Below are 18,598 nucleotides of genomic sequence, written 5' to 3'. Positions count from 1 at the left end.
AGCGGATGGACATTCTTCAGGACTGTAAATTAATTTTTGTTTGAAATTGAATAAACAATGTAATTGATTAATGTTATGAGGATCAATATCAAGATTAATATTGATACTCTGTACACAGGTTTTAAGATGAAGATTTTGTAGTATAATATGAACATCAAGCAGTCACCAGTTACAGGTCTGTAGTTTTTCTCCGGGTAATCTGGTTTTCTTCCACCACCAAAACCTGGCTCATCCTTAAATGACCATATAGCTGTCAATAGGACGTCAAACACAAACCAAACCAAAAATTAAACCAAACCAAATCTTCGGATGATTTCCACCATTTCTTGGAATTGAGGAATCCTGGTTAGAGGAGATGAAATATTAAAATGAAGGAAAAAAAACTTCTCTCAGCAATTTGTTCAATTTATCATCATTTAAACAACTTGGAACAAGCAGGAACAGTTCAAATTCTACAATCTCCTGGCCATGGGTTCATGTGATGAAATATAACATTATTGTATAATCTCCTGGGTTGAGGTGATGAAATGTTAACATTATTCTACAATCTCCTGGGTTGAGGAGATTAAATGATAACATTATTCTACAATCTTCTGGGTTGAGGATTGAAATGTTAACATTATTCTACAATCTCCTGGGTTGAGGTGATGAAATATAACATTATTCTACAATCTTCTGGGTTGAAGAGATGAAATGATAACATAATTCTACAATTTCCTGGGTTGAGGAGATGAAATATAACATTATTCTACAATCTTCTGGGTTGAAGAGATGAAATGATAACATAATTCTACAATTTCCTGGGTTGAGGTGATGAAATATAACATTATTCTACAATCTTCTGGGTTGAAGAGATGAAATGATAACATAATTCTACAATTTCCTGGGTTGAGGAGATGAAATATAACATTATTCTACAATCTTCTGGGTTGAAGAGATGAAATGATAACATAATTCTACAATTTCCTGGGTTGAGGTGATGAAATGATAACATTATTCTACAATTTCCTTGGTTAAGGAGATGAAATGTTAACATAATTCTACAATCTCCTGGGTTGATGTGATGAAATGTTAACATAATTCTACAATCTCCTGGGTTGAGGAGATGAAATTTTAACATTATTCTACTATCTCCTTGGTTGAGGATAAAAAGTTAACATAATTCTACAATGTCCTGGGTTGAGGAGATGAAATGTTAACATTATTCTACTATCTCCTTGGTTGAGGATTGAAATATTAACATAATTCTACTATCTCCTTGGTTGAGGATTGAAATGTTAACATTATTCTACTATCTCCTGGGTTGAGGAGATGAAATGTTAACATAATACACTATCTCCTGGGTTGAGGATTGAAATGTTAACATAATTCTACAATCTCCTGGGTTGAGGAGATGAAATGTTATCATTATTCTACTATCTCCTGAGTTGAGGTTTGAAATGTTAACATTATTCTACAATCTCCTGGGTTGTGGAGATGAAATGTTATCATTATTCTACTATCTCCTGAGTTGAGGATTGAAATGTTAACATTATTCTACAATCTCCTGGGTTGAGGAGATGAAATGTTAACATTATTCTACTATCTCCTTGGTTGAGGAGATGAAATGTTAACAATACACTATATCCTTGGTTGCGGAGATGAAATGTTAACATTATTCTACTATCTCCTGGGTTGAGGAGATGAAATGTTAACATTATTCTACAATCTCCTCAGTTGAAGTTGTGAAATGTTAACATCAATTTGATTCCAGGGTAGTAGATTTTATTGAGCTGTATTGCAATAAAGTCAGACCGTAACACAATGGGGACCAGGACACAGGCTTTACAAGACCTTTAACAGCTCTACCCCACAACGAGTGTGATATTTATATAGGTGTTGTGTAGTTACATTAGCTGGCTCCAGAGTCAGGTTAGTCTGTCTGTCTGTAGAAATGTATTGTATCCGTATGATTAGCCCACAATACCCATCACGTAACACAATACTCCATATATACAATTGTCATTCCCTGGAGTAAATAAAGTTTTTAGTTTCGACACAAAACTAAATTGGATATTTTTTCAAGTTTCATGTGAACCAGAGAAACGTAATTAGAAAACTAAAAGCTGATACTCAGTGCTGATGGTAATACACAACTATAATGCCTTGTTAATGCGTTTCAGAATTTTTATTAAACAATTATCCCTCTTATAGATACAAAACATTGAATTCATAGATTTGTTGATAACAATCTTCAACACGTAGTCCGCAGAGGAATAGTACTTGGGGTATATGTTAAGTTTTATTGTAAATTGTGAAAAACATTTACAAAGTTCATTAATTAAAGACTTGTCATGCATTCGCAAAAATTAAAATGTTTTGTAAGAATTAACAAACCTGCAGTAGTACGGTTGAATTAAATAGTAACTGTACTACAGTATTTGATTTCCAAACAAATTGAATGGCTACAGATTGTATACTGCTTCATATAGCACAAGCATTAACATTTCACTGGTCGTGCTGTATGAACCTATACCTATCCAACCTGAAGAAAACGTTTATAAAAGTGACTGCTGACTACTCGGGTATCTACACATGTACATCAGTGATATAATTGTTGTCTCTCAATTCCTTCATTCTGGATTAGCAGAGACTTTTGAAGCCGACCATCATCTGATGGATATTGACAGTGAATGTTTGTTATGGCTATACCTCAGAATGTTTTGGAGAGGTCTTTCTCAATTTTGATTGAGATCTTTCTGATATTGTAATGATCGGATCTATTTCTCTTACATTTAAAGAACTGTACTACAGAAGTAAATATGTGGAGCAGTGCATTTACTGTTTACATGACTTGATCAAACAGACAAGAGAAAAGAAGAGAAAAGATCAAACTGACATAGAACTAATGAAGATGGTACAATGGTAGGCGCCAAGATCCCTCTGGGATCTCTTGTTTTACTAGCTTTCACTTTCCACAAAGTCACTGATAAGCACAAATGATTGCATCACCGATACTCCAGGGTTATGCTCACTTTCGCTCTCTGCACCCCTGGGATATGTCATTACAAAATCGAAGGCACACGGTAAAAATACTTGACCGATCGTTAGGCTATACCTGTCCTTTGAAGATTACAGACGAGGAGGAGTCAAAGCCAGTCAGTTTTACTGTTTCTCTACTGCAGGATAAGTTTGATGTACATCAGAAGATCAAACCTACATGAAGGTCTGGTTAATTCAGGTATCCATATTACACAGGTTCAGTTTACATAAAAAAGTGTATACAGTGGGACCTACATGAAGGTCTGGTTAATACAGGTATCCATATTACACAGGTTCAGTTTACATAAAAAAGTGTATACAGTGGGACCTACATGAAGGTCTGGTTAATACAGGTATCCATATTACACAGGTTCAGTTTACATAAAAAAGTGTATACAGTGGGACCTACATGAAGGTCTGGTTAATACAGGTATCCATATTACACAGGTTCAGTTTACATAAAAAAGTGTATACAGTGGGACCTACATGAAGGTCTGGTTAATACAGGTATCCATATTACACAGGTTCAGTTTACATAAAAAAGTGTATACAGTGGGACCTACATGAAGGTCTGGTTAATACAGGTATCCATATTAAACAGGTTCAGTTTACATAAAAATATACACAGTTGGACTTACTTGAAGGTCTGGTTTATGCAGGTATCCACATAACACAGGTATCTTTATCACATAGGTTCAGTTTACATAATATATATACAGTTGGACCTTTACAAGTTGAAGGTCTTGTTTCTACAGGTTTCTACATATCACAGGCTCTGTTTACATAAAAAAATATATACAGTTGGACCTACATGAAGGTTTTGTTTATACAGGTATCCATATTACATAGGTTCTGTTTACATAAAAATATATACAGTGGGGCTTAGTAAAAGAACTTGTTTATACAGGTATCCACATAACACAGGTTCAGTTTACTTAAAAATATATACAGTGGGGCTTAGTAAAAGGTCTTGTTTATACAGGTATCCATATTACACAGGTTCAATTTATATAAAAATGTATACAGTGGGACCTAGTTTAAGGTCTTGTTTATACAGGTATCCACAATACGCAGGATCTGTTTACATAAAATATATAGAGTTGGACCTAGTTGAAGGTGTTGTTTATACAGGTATCCACATAACACAGATATCTTTATCACATAGGTTCAGTTTACATAAAATATATACAGTTGGACCTTTACAAGTTGAAGGTCTTGTTTCTACAGGTTTCTACATATCACAGGCTCTGTTTACATAATAAATGTGTACAGTTGGACCTACATGAAGGTTTTGTTTATACAGGTATCCACATAAAACAGGTTCTGTTTATTTAAAAACGTGTACAGTTCGACCTAGTTGAAGGTTTGGTTTATACAGGTATCCACATAACACAGGTTCTGTTTATAAAAAAAAATATACAGTGGGGCTTAGTAAAAGGTCTTGTTTATACAGGTATCCATATTACACAGGTTCAATTTATGTAAAAATATATACAGTGGGATCTAATTGAAGATCTTGTTTATACAGGTATCCATATAACACAGGTTCAATTTATGTAAAAATATATACAGTGGGATCTTATTGAAGATCTTGTTTATACAGGAATCCATATTACACAGGTTCTGTTTATATAAAAATGTGTACAGTTTGACCTAGTTGAAGGTTTGGTTTATACAGGTATCCACATAACACAGGCTCTGTTTATATAAAAATATATACAGTGGGGCTTAGTAAAAGGTCTTGTTTATACAGGTATCCATATTACACAGGTTCAATTTATATAAAATGTATACAGTGGGACTTAGTTTAAGGTCTTGTTTATACAGGTATCCACAATACGCAGGATCTGTTTACATAAAATATATAGATTTGGACCTAGTTGAAGGTGTTGTTTATGCAGGTATCCACATAAAACAGGTCCTGTTTATATAAAAATGTGTACAGTTGGACCTAGTTGAAGGTTTGGTTTATACAGGTATCCACATAACACAGGTTCTGTTTATATAAAAATATATACAGTTGGGCTTAGTAAAAGGTCTTGTTTATACAGGTATCCATATTACACAGGTTCAATTTATGTAAAAATATATACAGTGGGATCTAATTGAAGATCTTGTTTATACAGGTATCCATATTACACAGGTTCAATTTGTGTAAAAATATATACAGTTGGATCTAATTGAAGATCTTGTATGTAAAAATATATACAGTGGGATCTAAATGAAGATCTTGTTTATACAGGAATCCATATTACACTGGTTCTGTTTACATAAAAATGTGTACCGTTGGACCTAGTTGAAGGTCTGGTTTATACAGCTGGTATGCAGATTATACAGAGTTACATAAAAAAAAACCACAGTTGGACCTAGATGAAAGTTTTTGTTTGTACAGGTATCCATATTACATAGGTTCTGTTTATGTAAAAATATATACAGTGGGGCTAAGTAAAAGGTCTTGTTTATATAGGTATCCATATTACACAGGTTCAATTTATATAAAATGTATACAGTGGGACCTAGTTTAAGGTCTTGTTTATACAGGTATCCACAATATGCAGGATCTGTTTACATAAAATATATAGAGTTGGACCTAGTTGAAGGTGTTGTTTATGCAGGTATCCACATAAAACAGGTTCTGTTTATATTAAAATGTGTACAGTTGGACCTAGTTGAAGGTTTGGTTTATACAGGTATCCACATAACACAGGTTCTGTTTACATAAAAATATATACAGTGGGGCTTAGTAAAAAGGTCTTGTTTATACAGGTATCCATATTATACAGGTTCAACTTATGTAAAAATGTATACAGTGGGACCTAGTTTAAGGTCTTGTTTATACAGGTATCCACATAACACAGGTTCAGTTTACTTAAAAATATATTCAGGTGGACCTAGTTTAAGGTTATGTTTGTACAGGTATCCATATTACACAGGTTCAGTTCACATTAAAATATATAGAGTTGGACCTAGTTGAAGGTCTTGTTTATGCAGGTATCCACATAACACAGGTATCTTTATCACATAGGTTCATGATCAGTTTGCATAAAATATATACAGTTGGACCTTTACAAGTTGAAGGTCTTGTTTCTACAGGTTTCTACATATCACAGGCTCTGTTTACATAATAAATGTGTACAGTTAGACCTACATGAAGGTTTTGTTTATACAGGTATCCACATTAAACAGGTTCTGTTTATATAAAAATGTGTACAGTTCGACCTAGTTGAAGGTTTGGTTTATACAGGTATCCACATAACACAGATTCTGTTTATATAAAAACGTGTACAGTTCGACTTAGTTGAAGGTTTGGTTTATACAGGTATCCACATAACACAGATTCTGTTTATATAAAAATATATACAGTGGGGCTAAGTAAAAGGTCTTGTTTATACAGGTTTCCATATTACACAGGTTCAATTTATGTAAAAATATATACAGTGGGATCTAATTGAAGATCTTGTTTATACAGGAATCCATATTACACTGGTTCTGTTTACATAAAAATGTGTACAGTTGGACCTAGTTGAAGGTTTGGTTTATACAGCTGGTATGCAGATTATACAGGGTTACGTAAAAATAAACACAGTTGGAAACTTTTTGTTTGTACAGGTATCCACATAAAACAGGCTCTGTTTGCATAAAATATATACAGTTGGACCTAGTTGAAGGTCTTGTTTATACAGGTATCCATATTACACAGGTTCAGTTTGCATAAAAATAAACACAGTTGGACCTAGATGAAAGTTTTTGTTTGTACAGGTATCCACATAAAACAGGCTCTGTTTGCATAAAATATATACAGTTGGACCTAGTTAAAGGTCTGTTCTATACAGGTATCCACATAACACAGGCTTTGTTTACATAAAAAGTGTGTACAGTTGGACCTAGATTTTGTTTGTGCAAGTATCCAACCTTCCACAGGTTCAGATCACATAAAAATATATACAGTTGGACCTGGTTGAAGGTCTTGTTTATACAGGTATCCATATTATACAGGTTGAGTTTACATGAAATGTGTACAGACATACGTGAAGGTCTGTTTTATGCAGATATACAGATTTTACAGGGTTACATCAAAATATTTACAGTGGGACCTAGTTGAAGGTCTTGTTTATACAGGTATACAGGTGACACAGGTATATTTTACACAGAAATGTGTACAGGTAAACATAGTTGAAGTTCTGGTTTATAGATGTTTACAGTTTTTACAGGTTTCAGTTTGATCAGGTCCCTCTGTCAACAAGATTTTGTTTTGAGCGAGGTAACCAGTGTTTATTACCCTCACTTCACAAATAGTATTTATCACTTGACCATTGTAAACACAGAGTCTAAAGACACTTTAGGATAATGGCATCAAGTGGCAAATCTCCTAAGAGCAGCAATCCTTTCCAGAGCAGGGTTTTGCTCCCAATCCTCTATCGGTTTATTAGCTGAGTCCAGGTAAGCTCTGATGGCCCTAGGGTATTCCCCAATGGTTTCGTAACATATTCCCAACATTGTATGCACCATCCAGTGTCCTCTGTGGCAGTCATCTAAGCTGAGCAATTTCATGTTACGTAGTNCGTAACATATTCCCAACATTGTATACACCATCCAGTATCCTCTGTGGCAGTCATCTGGGCTGAGCAATTTCATGTTACGTAGTGCTAAATCACGTCCTCTTTTGTCTCTGAGCTCATGGCAGCAAAGGAAGGACAGGAACACAGCATATGATAGTGGAGTAGTAGGCACACCATATATTGGGTTTCTTGATACCACCAAGCGAAAGTGGGGAAGATGCATCAATTTGTTATTTACTTTTATTATTTCTGTGAATATTTTCTTCAGTTTGTAAATTGAGGTATATCCTTTGCCACAGTATTGCTTTATATACATTGCTTCTTGTTTTTCGTGCAAGAGAGTTCTAGTAAAGGTGAAATATGATGGCTGTGAAGTTATTTGTTTACACATCTGTAGGGCGTTCAAGTAGTTCCCTGTGAGGTAGTGAAGAGTTGCCAAATCCAAAACCTTTGTGCCCATTGAGGCACAAAGTGTCAACCTGTGTTGACACTTCCTCAAGGTGCGATACCTGGTCTTGTTGTTTGTAAGCCCACCCATCAGGTTTTGTTGAGCTTCTGAACTTGCTAATTGAGATACCAATTTGACAGTGTTTGCAAATGTGAGCACTTCGTCTACTTCCGAATGAGATTTCATTAGTAAATCTATTGATCTGATAATGGCAAATGATATATCTTTAGCATCCAAAGATTTCACCACCCTCTTGTTCTGCAATGTACATTTGGCAAACATGTCTTGTGTGTACTCGATTTCTTGTGCAGTTTGTGCACACATTAGTTTGGTTTGCACTTCAACACTACAAACACGTTGCAGTATATCTACCGGATGGTGACGTGTCCCAGGACCTTTTGATAGACAAAGTAACTTCTTTATATGAAACCTGTCGAAAATGTGAAATAGCTTTTGTTGATTTTGTCCATGAACCTTTCTCTGGAACAAGTTGTTGGTTGGAATGAAGTATTGGGGGAAGTGTCCTGCCCTGACATAAGATATCAAAATATTAAAGCAAAACCAGAAACAATGAAATAATTTTTGTTCCTGCCAGAGCTTTGGATGAGAGTTTTCCATTGAAAAAAACATCAGTGTTTTTAAATGATAAGAGCACAAAATATCATCATCTTTTTTCCCAATGATATTTCGCAAAGTGTCTTTCAATTGTTTCAAGAAATATTTCAGCAAAAAGTAAACTTTCATTTGTATGTGACTAAAAGAGTGAACTAACAGTCTCTCTGCTGATGCAAACGATATCCTCCACTGCAATAGTGTGTCGTCGGAACATTTGTCCCCTACAGGGACAAGATGACAACCACTTTGTACAACTCTGTCAATCAGTGCTTGTGTTGGCCATCCATACAGACGAGGACGTGTCACCCATTGGTTAGCCTCCCTTGGCCAACTGTTACAGTGAAAGCATCTTACCATATCTAAAAAACCGTTCGAAGTGCTCGGCCCATTTGAATTCATAGGCATTGCTGGGCTATTTAGTTTTTTTACATGCTGTTCTCTGTACATGTCACTTGAAACAAATATAGCCTTTCCAATGGGAACAAGTGAATTGCATAAACACTCTGCAATTTTCTGTCCAAGATGACCTAATTGTAAGGCAACATATCCAGGTCGACAGTCGGCCTCTTTCACATACAGCACAGTCCTTCTTGTACTGTCTGGAGAAACATGCTGTTCGGGATACATAACCTCCACATATTTATCCACCAACATAACGTCAACATCTGAACGAGGTAGACTAACTCCTTCAATGGTACTTCCACAGAACATTATTTTTACGTCATCAAGAATGTTATCTATATATTCCTGTCCAAGCATTTCTCTTCTCCTGAAGTCCATTATCTCCCTTGACCCCAAGATTTCCCTCTCAAGGAGTTTTGACAGCAACACGGAAACCCTCTCAATATCCCATGGGCTCTCCATAGCTGTATGTTGGTGAGGTCTGCAATGGAAGAATATCTCTTTTCACAAATATTTGAAAACATTATAATAATATACAACATTTATAAAGCACCCATAATCCAATTTGCAAAATTACTCTAAGGCGCTTTACAACACATGAATTGTAGTATCCCTACAGTGACAGTTATTAATATAGTTGATTAAAATAAAGCATAAAAATCAGCATTATACATTTATAAGTTGTATCAAGACATTTATCTTGGATTTTAAGACTTAAAGTTTGTTATCACTATATTTCGATCAAAGAGTACTAAACAGATCTTTCTCAAATTTCATGTGAAGATTCCCCTTGGTCCCTAGTTGGGCATGTATACTTTGAGAGTGATCATAAAAGCAAGATGGCTGCAGGCAGTCATCTTTGATTTTGACATTTCAATAACATTATCACTATTTCCAAGGAAGTATTTAACAGATCTTTCTCGTATGAAGTACTGTTCTAGTAAATATGTGAAAAATAAACACACTTCGAACTTTGAAGGCTGTCTTTTAAACACAGCAGTATGAAGTTTAGATCAAAAGTTACCTCAAGGTGAATTTACTGTTTACATGACTCAATCAAACAGATAAGAGAAAAGAAGGGAAGATGTCGAAACATTGATGAAAAGAAGGGAAGATGTCGAAACATTGGTGAAACATTGCAACCAGTTTCTATGGGTTTATTCATTGATTGCATGAGTAGAGTAGCGTGTTCGTAATTACCCTACACATGTCCGTATCACAACCAGTTCCTCTATATTCCGTGTTTTGTTTTATATTTTCGTTAGTGTTCATTTTATCGACCAATCAAAAGCATAACAAAAAAATTGCAACAGAAAGGGATTTCCTTCTGACAAAATATGGTCGTAGATGACAGCTGATAGATCGCACACAGCATGTTGATTAACTGTACCAAGGAGTGTGCTTTAGTAGTCGTCATTTGAAAAGTGTCCGTATTTTGATCAAGTTACGATTTTAAAGGTGAACAAATGTCTTACCTCTCTGTTGTATTTGCTCAGGAAGGCAACTGCTTCATAATTTCAGAACACCCGGACCCCAAGTCTTTGATACAGACATCTCCACCAGTTGTACGTCTGGGTCTGCCATCCCTACTGGTTTATTCCAAGTGTGGTCGGGTTTTAATCAGCAGCTGTAGTCCTTTAACTTTGGGATATTCCGAGAACCCATAAGGAAGTTTTTGTTTTGATGTATGGGTCGATGAGTCATTAAGAGTGAGGATTGGATGCTCAAATATGTACAACTGTAACTGGAAAACAAAGTTTATAGAAATTTTCACTATTAACATAAAATTAAGTGGAAAATTGAAATTCTTCCTTGTACGGGAGGTATAAATGCACTTAATATTTCGTGATTTTGTTCACATTATGACATGTTTAAAGTCAAGGAAAATATACAGTAAATCCCCATTTACTCGAACTCGTAGGGTCCATGGAGATCAATAGTTCGAGGAATGCATGGTATTCGGCATATCCAAGGTTCGACCAACATCATCATTTTTTAGCTCACCTGGCCTTTTCACCTGACCCGAAGGGCCAACTGAGCTTATATTATGCTGTGGTGCGGCGTCCATCTTTTGTCCGTCTGTCCTCCGTCCGTCCGTCTGTCTGTCGTCCGTCCGTTCTCCGTCTGTCCGTCCTTTGGCGTCAATATCTACTTTAAACAACTTCTGAATAACCAAGAGGCCGAAGCTGATACTTATATATGGCCTGTAGCATGCTGGGATGAAGGGCTACCAAGTTTGTTCAAATAAATGACCTTGACCCACTTTCAAGGTCACTGCGGTCAAATGTCGTAAAATCTTCAAACGACTTCTTCTCAATAACCAAAAGGCCCAGGGTCCTGATATTGGGACTGTAGCATGCTGGGATGAAGGGCTACCAAGTTCGTCAAATGTATGACCTTGACCCACTTTCAACCTAATGTCCTTGTTCGGCATTCAAGGTCACAGACGTCATATGTTTAAATCGTTTAATAGGTTCTTATGAATCAAACACTGATATTCTGCCTGTAAATGTATTTCAGTCCACTTTTAAGATTACAAGTGTGAGATTAATACCAGGTGAGCGATGCAGGCCCATTGGGCCTCTTGTTTCTGTGTGTTATTACCATCTCCATAACATATTGAATGAAGTTGCTAAGTGTTTAAATTGAATCAGTTGATGATTTTCTATATATAGCAAGTTACCTTGGCCTTGACCTTGGAACCCTGAAACACAAGGATGTCAGAGGTATACCCATATTTGACCTTTGCATAATGTTTGACCAAAATCAATGAAAGAATGAAGTTGCTAAGTGTTTAAATTGAATTTAAATTTAACTCAATCACCCCTGAAATTGTATAATGAACTATTCCAACCTTTGATTTGGAAGAGTTCAAATGTGTCTTCAGGGGTGAATGAGTTAAGTCAACATTTGATGGTATAGATCTAGAGTAACCTGTATAAACTTGATATGACCAGAGACTGATATTCTCAGTATATGGCTGGTTTTTAAAGGATCCGCTTTACACAGTCAAGCGGACCCTTTTAATTAATCAGCATTTTGAAAAGATATACATAATTTAAACGTGACATGTATGTAAGGAATATTCAATTTTTTAATGTTTAATTGTTGGCAATAATTTACAATGAAAGTCGACACTTCTCATATTTACTAGACATTGATAGCAGTTGGTTTTTAAAAAGACTTACTCTTTAATGATCTGAAACTGCCTACAAATATATATCTGCCATTCCCATTGTCTTATATGAGTGTGGGCCGAGTGTGTGGGCCGTATGGTTGAACGTTAACCATTAGATTGTTCTGGTGGGATGGTGAAGTGGTAAAAGTTTCACGTCTGATACCAAACCAGACTTTTCTTTGTGTGTGTGTTGGTATACGTAGGTAGTGAGGGCAGCCCAGCCCAGATGGTTGATCAATCAAAAAATTGTAAAGTAGAGTTGGAATCTGCTGAATGGTAAAGACTATTGTTGAGGATAATTCCAATGAAATGTGTTTTATAGTGCTGATTTAACAACTAAGTTGGTGTGTGGCTCGGTTAAAATCGGGCTAGTTCTATAGAGCCCAGTGTTATAGCACTTCAGCCAAGTTTTTTATAAAAAAAAAATGGGTTCATAATTGAACTACATGTATAATGTTGATTTCTCCCAAATTTCACAGGTGTATATTATTACCTTTGTTGCTGGGAAAAGATAACACACCCTATTATTCTGAAAATGTCCCCATCACGTCATCACTTTCTGTAATGTAACAAGTGTCGTTAATTTCGTTACACATTTCACATGCTGTTGATGATGGCATGGTCCATCAGGTTTTCTGTTACAACAAAGTATGGGGAAAAACAGCCGCAAAGTATAGGCAGAGAAAACCTCAACCTCAAGATTTTTTAAAAAGTTTAGCAATAGACAAAGCCTCAAGCATAATTCAAAAATCTTACCCTAAGGTTGGTATTTCTCTGTCTGCATCACACGGGAGATACAGAATCTAATAATCTGTTATATGTAGGAATATAAGTGATATTTTGAGTCAATTTAAAAAATATTTTATCTGCAAAAGATCGATTTTAGAGCCATTTGCTTTATATTTTGTTTTAAAGCAGAATGAGCATGCAATAACTCCAAAAACTATGACATGTGTTGTGTGATGGTCAAATTAAACAAATGGGTGTCAGGTGGCGCAGTGGATAACACATTGGCCTTTCACCAAGGCAACTAGGACTTGATTCCCCGATTAGATGTGAAAAGGTATGATGTCATCTGCCTGACCACGTGGGGTTTTCTCCAGGTACTCTGGTTTCCTCCCACATTAAGACCCCCTGCGCACTCACATTCGGGCCCAAAAAGAATGATTAATATAAGTTATATAACTTGTTTCATAATTGTTGTAAAATAAATAAAGTTTATATTTAATTAAACAGTCAATTCCATCATGCATGTTTATTGCTGCCCCTTAAACTGACCCTTCGTAGTTGCTTTATCTTCATCTGATAAACAGACACGGTATATATTTGACTTAAATCTGCCCCTAAAACTGACCCATCATGCTCGTCTTATCTCTGTTTTACAGATTTGTAACTCCACCCACATTCTAAGTGATGATAAGGAAACGCAATCTATTCAAACTGCATGTAAATTTTAAAAGATACGTAATAAAACTACTGTGAAAAATGAAACGAAAATTCAATATACTAAAAGAAAGAGCCAGCCATATATACAAACTACATGTAAAATGTTTAATAAAACTGCTGAGATAAGTGTCAATTCATAATACGAAAGAAAAAGCAACATATCATAATGACATGTAAAGTACACATAATCAACTGCTAAAAACAAATCAGAAATATGATACACGGAAAGAGGGAGGGGGGGGGGGGGNCATGTAGATTGTAGTCAATGAAATACGTCTTCATTGTTTTGGATATATTTATTGTTGAAGATGGCAGTTGGTACTATTTTTTCACACTAAGTGATCTACATTTTTACAACAGAATTACACTCATTAACCCCTGAAATTTCATAATGAACTATTCCAACCTTTGAATTGGAGGAGTTTAAATGTGACTTCAGGGTGAATGAGTTAAGTTGTACATGCTGATATATGTATGTATCTATCATATGACCATAAACCGTTATGTGTGGATATGAGTCACTCATTTCCTTTTTTCAATTTCAAGGGAAATGAGTAATTTGTGATGACAATTTTGACATGAACTGAGTTTTGTTTTATCTTGTTTTAAACAGCAGACAGAATATGGATCAATACATACTAACCTGTCTATTCTGACACGACTTGGTGCACAACAAATAAGGCATGTTCACCTGTCTAATCTGACACCCTGTAAGACACAACATAGTCGTGAGATTTACTTTAATATGATGTATCCCATGGGACACAACATGGTGGTCAGATTAACCTGTCTAATCTGACACACTGTGGGACACAACTTATAGGTCAGATTGACTTATCTAATCTGCCACACTGTCGGACACAACTTATTGGTCAGATAACCTTATCTAATCTGACACACTGTGGGACACAACTTATTGGTCAGATAACCTTATCTAATCTGACACCCTGTGGGACACAACATAGTTGTTAGATTAACCTGTCTAATCTAACACACTGTGGGACACAACTTATTGGTCAGATAACCTTATCTAATCTGACACCCTATGGGACACAACAAAGTGGTCAGATTAACCTGTCTAATCTGACACACTGTGGGACACAACTTATTGGTCAGATAACATTATCTAATCTGACACCCTGTGGGACACAACATAGTGGTTAGATTAACCTGTCTAATCTGACACCCTGTGGGACACAACTTATTGGTCAGATTAACTTATCTAATCTGACACCCCATGGGACACAACTTATTTGTCAGATTAACTGTTCTAATCTGACACCCTGTGGTCCACAACCTATTGGTTAGAATAAACTGTCTAATCTGACCCCCTGTGGGACACAACTTATTGGTCAGATAACCTTATCTAATCTGACACACTGTGGGACACAACTTATTGGTCAGATTAACTTATCTAATCTGATACCCTGTGGGACACAACCTATTGGTCAGATTAACCTGTCTAATCTGACACCCTGTGGGACACACCTTATTGGTCAGATTAACTTATCTAATCTGACATCCTGTGGGGCACAACCTATTGGTCAAATTGACTTATCTAATCTGACACACTGTCGGACACAACTTATTGGTCAGATAACCTTATCTAATCTGACACACTGTGGGACACAACTTATAGGTCAGATTGACTTATCTAATCTGACACCATGGGGGACACAACCTATTGGTCAGATTGTCTTATCTAATCTGACACCCTGTGGGGCACAACCTATTGGTCAAATTGACTTATCTAATCTGACACACTGTCGGACACAACTTATTGGTCAGATAACCTTATCTAATCTGACACACTGTGGGACACAACTTATAGGTCAGATTGACTTATCTAATCTGACATCCTGTGGGGCACAACCTATTGGTCAAATTGACTTATCTAATCTGACACACTGTCGGACACAACTTATTGGTCAGATAACCTTATCTAATCTGACACACTGTGGGACACAACTTATTGGTCAGATTAACTTATCTAATCTGATACCCTGTGGGACACAACCTATTGGTCAGATTAACTTATCTAATCTGACCCCCTGTGGGACACAACCTATTGGTCAGATTGACTTATCTAATCTGACACCCTGTGGGACACAACCTATTGGTTAGATTAACTTATCTAATCTGACACCCTGTGGGACACAACTTATTGGTCAGATTGACTTATCTAATCTGACACCCTGTGGGACACAACCTATTGGTCAGATTGACTTATCGTATCTGACACCCTGTGGGACACAACCTATTGGTCAGATTGACTTAGCTAATCTGACACCCTGTGGGGCACAACCTATTGGTCAAATTGACTTATCTAATCTGACACCCTGTGGGGCACAACCTATTGGTCAAATTGACTTATCGTATCTGACACCCTGCAGTCGGACACATTACCTATTGGTCAGATTAACCTGTCTAATCTGACACCCTGTGGGACACAACCAATTGGTCAGATTGACTTATCTAATCTGACCCCCTGTGGGACACAACCTATTGGTCAGATTGTCTTATCTAATCTGACACCCTGTGGGGCACAACCTATTGGTCAAATTGACTTATCTAATCTGACACCCTGTGGGACACAACCTATTGGTCAGATTGACTTATCTAATCTGACACCCAATGGGACACAACTTATTGGTCAGCTTGAGCATCCTTGGGTCAAGGGGACTCAATTTTGTATAATTGGTGGGTATAGGGGTGGGGCTCTGTTTGAAGTTTGTACTCGCTATATCTCAAGTACTGAATGGATCTTTCTGAAATTTTATATGTACTTACAGCACCTACCATAGAGTGCTATATCTTTACTTCATACCAATAATTTTAAACATATTCAGGTGAGCGATACAGGCCCTCTGGGCCTCTTGTTTTAATTTTGTAACAGGTGTATGTATTCACTAATAGGTGTATGTTTAACAGTTGTATGTATTTTTTTACAGGTGTATATATAACAGGTGTATGTTTAACAAATGTATGTATTTGTTTAACAGGTGTATGTATTTGTTTAACAGGTGTATGTATTTGTCTAACGGGTGTATGTATTTGTTAAACAGGTGTATGTATTTGTTTAAAAGGTGTATGTTTAACAGGTGTTTGTATTTTTTTTACAGGTGTATTTATAACAGATGTTTAACCGATGTATTTTATGGTATTACAGGTGACTGTGCTGAACCCTAAGGATGGTGTCATCTCGTACGCTGGACAGACAAGTGCAGACTCCATACAGATGAATCCCACTCAGCCTGTCATTGCCTTAAAAGGTCAGACCACGCCCACATCATACATAGGCCACTCCTATAAGACATAGCCATACACACTAAAACAAATCAAAGCCTGTCATTGACTATATACATGTGGGTCCTACCACTAGCTCCCACATCGGGAATAGGTCATTCTAACAAAGCCACACCTACTAGATAGATCATAGAGTCTATGACTGCCTTAGAGGTATGACCACTCCCATTTCATAAATAGGTCACTCCCACAACCTAAAACCACACCCACTGAAACAGATAGTAGTGTCAATCATTGCCTTACAGGTCTGACCACTCCCAGTGCAAAAATAGGCCTTTCCCAGAAGGAAAAAACACACCCACATGGTAATTAGATCTAGATCAGCTGTCACTCCCACAACATAAAACCACGCCCAGTGAAACAGATCAGAGTCCTTATGAAAGTCAGCCCATCCCCACATGGTAAGTAGATCTAGGTCGGCTGTCACAAGGTAAAACCACCGCACACTAAATCTGTTCACAGAGTCCGTCATTGCTCAAAAAGGTCAACCTGTACCTGTCAACCTTCTTAAAATTTTATGGATAAGAAAATGTGTTGCAAAATAAATATTAATGACAAAATCCCTACAGGGAATATTATAAAATTACTAGCAACAGTCGCCTTACATCTTTAGAGTTTTCGGGCTTAGCCCCTCATCAGGGTTGAATGGTCCTCACACTTGTGTCACATCTCTTTTTGAATACTTATGTATGTGACATAATTAAGGGTGAGAATCATTGAGTACCTGATGAAGGGCTAAGCCCGAAAACTTGGACATAGATTTAGTTTGTTTGTGTTTTACGTCCTATTAAGGACGTGCCAGGTTTTGGTGATGGAGAAAAAGCTGTAGTTCGAGGAGAAAAACCACCGACCTACAGCCAGTACCTGGCTACTGCCCCACGTAGGTCTCGAGCCCGCGACCTAGTGGTAGCTGAATGTGAGACGCCTTAACCACTTGGCCACCGCAGCCCCGACGTAGAGTGAATGTTGCTTTTATTGTGTTGCAAAAGTTTGATATGTTTAATGCCCACATAAAATGCCTTTTATGACCAAATAACATTGTAAAATTCTCTATTAAGCTATTCTAAACAATTTGTTGTGACCCCACCAAATCAGACCAGGGACCAATAATTGTCTTTTACATTTAGTAATCAGTTTTCCTGTGTTTGAGGTAAACACACTTACTTCAAAATGTATTCAAAAGTAAATATTATTATCAAGGTTTACATTATGAAGTGATAGGTCTGAAAATAAAATTATACCTTGGAGCAAAACATTTCATCCCACATGAAGCTTAACATTTTCATCCCTATGTAACTGTAGTAGACTCTACCTTGCATTGATCTGGATGAGTCCATTGTGGTCTACAGTGGTGATAGGGTAAACACCTACTATGAGTGTGTATGTACTGACTATGGTAATGAACCACCCTATCCCATCAGTGACATCTGACATACTTTGAGAATCAAGCATGTAATGGCCAGACTGGGGTTCGAACCCGGGACCCTCCGAACTCTAGACAGACGCTCTACCAATTGAGCTGGTCACCCATGATCGACCGAGTCCAGTTCCATTACAGATCTATAGGACATCTTGGAGTTGAGAAAATGTAATTTACTGTAGTTTATCATGTAATGGACCAAG

The 18,598-nt window shown here is 36.7% G+C and overlaps 2 protein-coding genes across 4 annotated transcripts in view; one reads left to right on the top strand and one right to left on the bottom strand.

The window, feature by feature from the left end:
- Positions 1–18,598, top strand: part of LOC110461246 (clathrin heavy chain-like) — a 46,613-nt gene that overhangs the window by 10,268 nt on the left and 17,747 nt on the right. For all 3 annotated transcript variants that reach the window (XM_021514659.1, XM_021514650.1, XM_021514667.1), the window contains exon 3: positions 16,839–16,941. In XM_021514659.1, coding sequence (XP_021370334.1) covers positions 16,839–16,941 — 103 coding nt within the window. The remainder of the gene's footprint in view (positions 1–16,838; positions 16,942–18,598) is intronic.
- Positions 6,589–10,643, bottom strand: LOC110461241. The gene is made up of 3 exons (XM_021514635.1): positions 10,521–10,643; positions 7,657–9,526; positions 6,589–7,572 (listed from the first exon to the last, which is right to left on the bottom strand). Exons 2-3 carry the CDS (start codon positions 9,505–9,507, stop codon positions 7,375–7,377), a joined length of 2,049 nt encoding a protein of 682 aa, XP_021370310.1. The 5' UTR covers positions 9,508–9,526; positions 10,521–10,643; the 3' UTR covers positions 6,589–7,374.

Source organism: Mizuhopecten yessoensis, unplaced genomic scaffold, assembly GCF_002113885.1.
Source record: "Mizuhopecten yessoensis strain PY_sf001 unplaced genomic scaffold, ASM211388v2 scaffold1391, whole genome shotgun sequence".
Taxonomy (NCBI): domain Eukaryota; kingdom Metazoa; phylum Mollusca; class Bivalvia; order Pectinida; family Pectinidae; genus Mizuhopecten; species Mizuhopecten yessoensis.
This window is presented reverse-complemented; position numbering and strand designations above follow the sequence as displayed.

Bases quoted from the DNA above. Each gene is read 5' to 3' on its own strand.
- LOC110461241 (XM_021514635.1), bottom strand. From the start codon at position 9,507: ATGGAGAGCCCATGGGATATTGAGAGGGTTTCCGTGTTGCTGTCAAAA.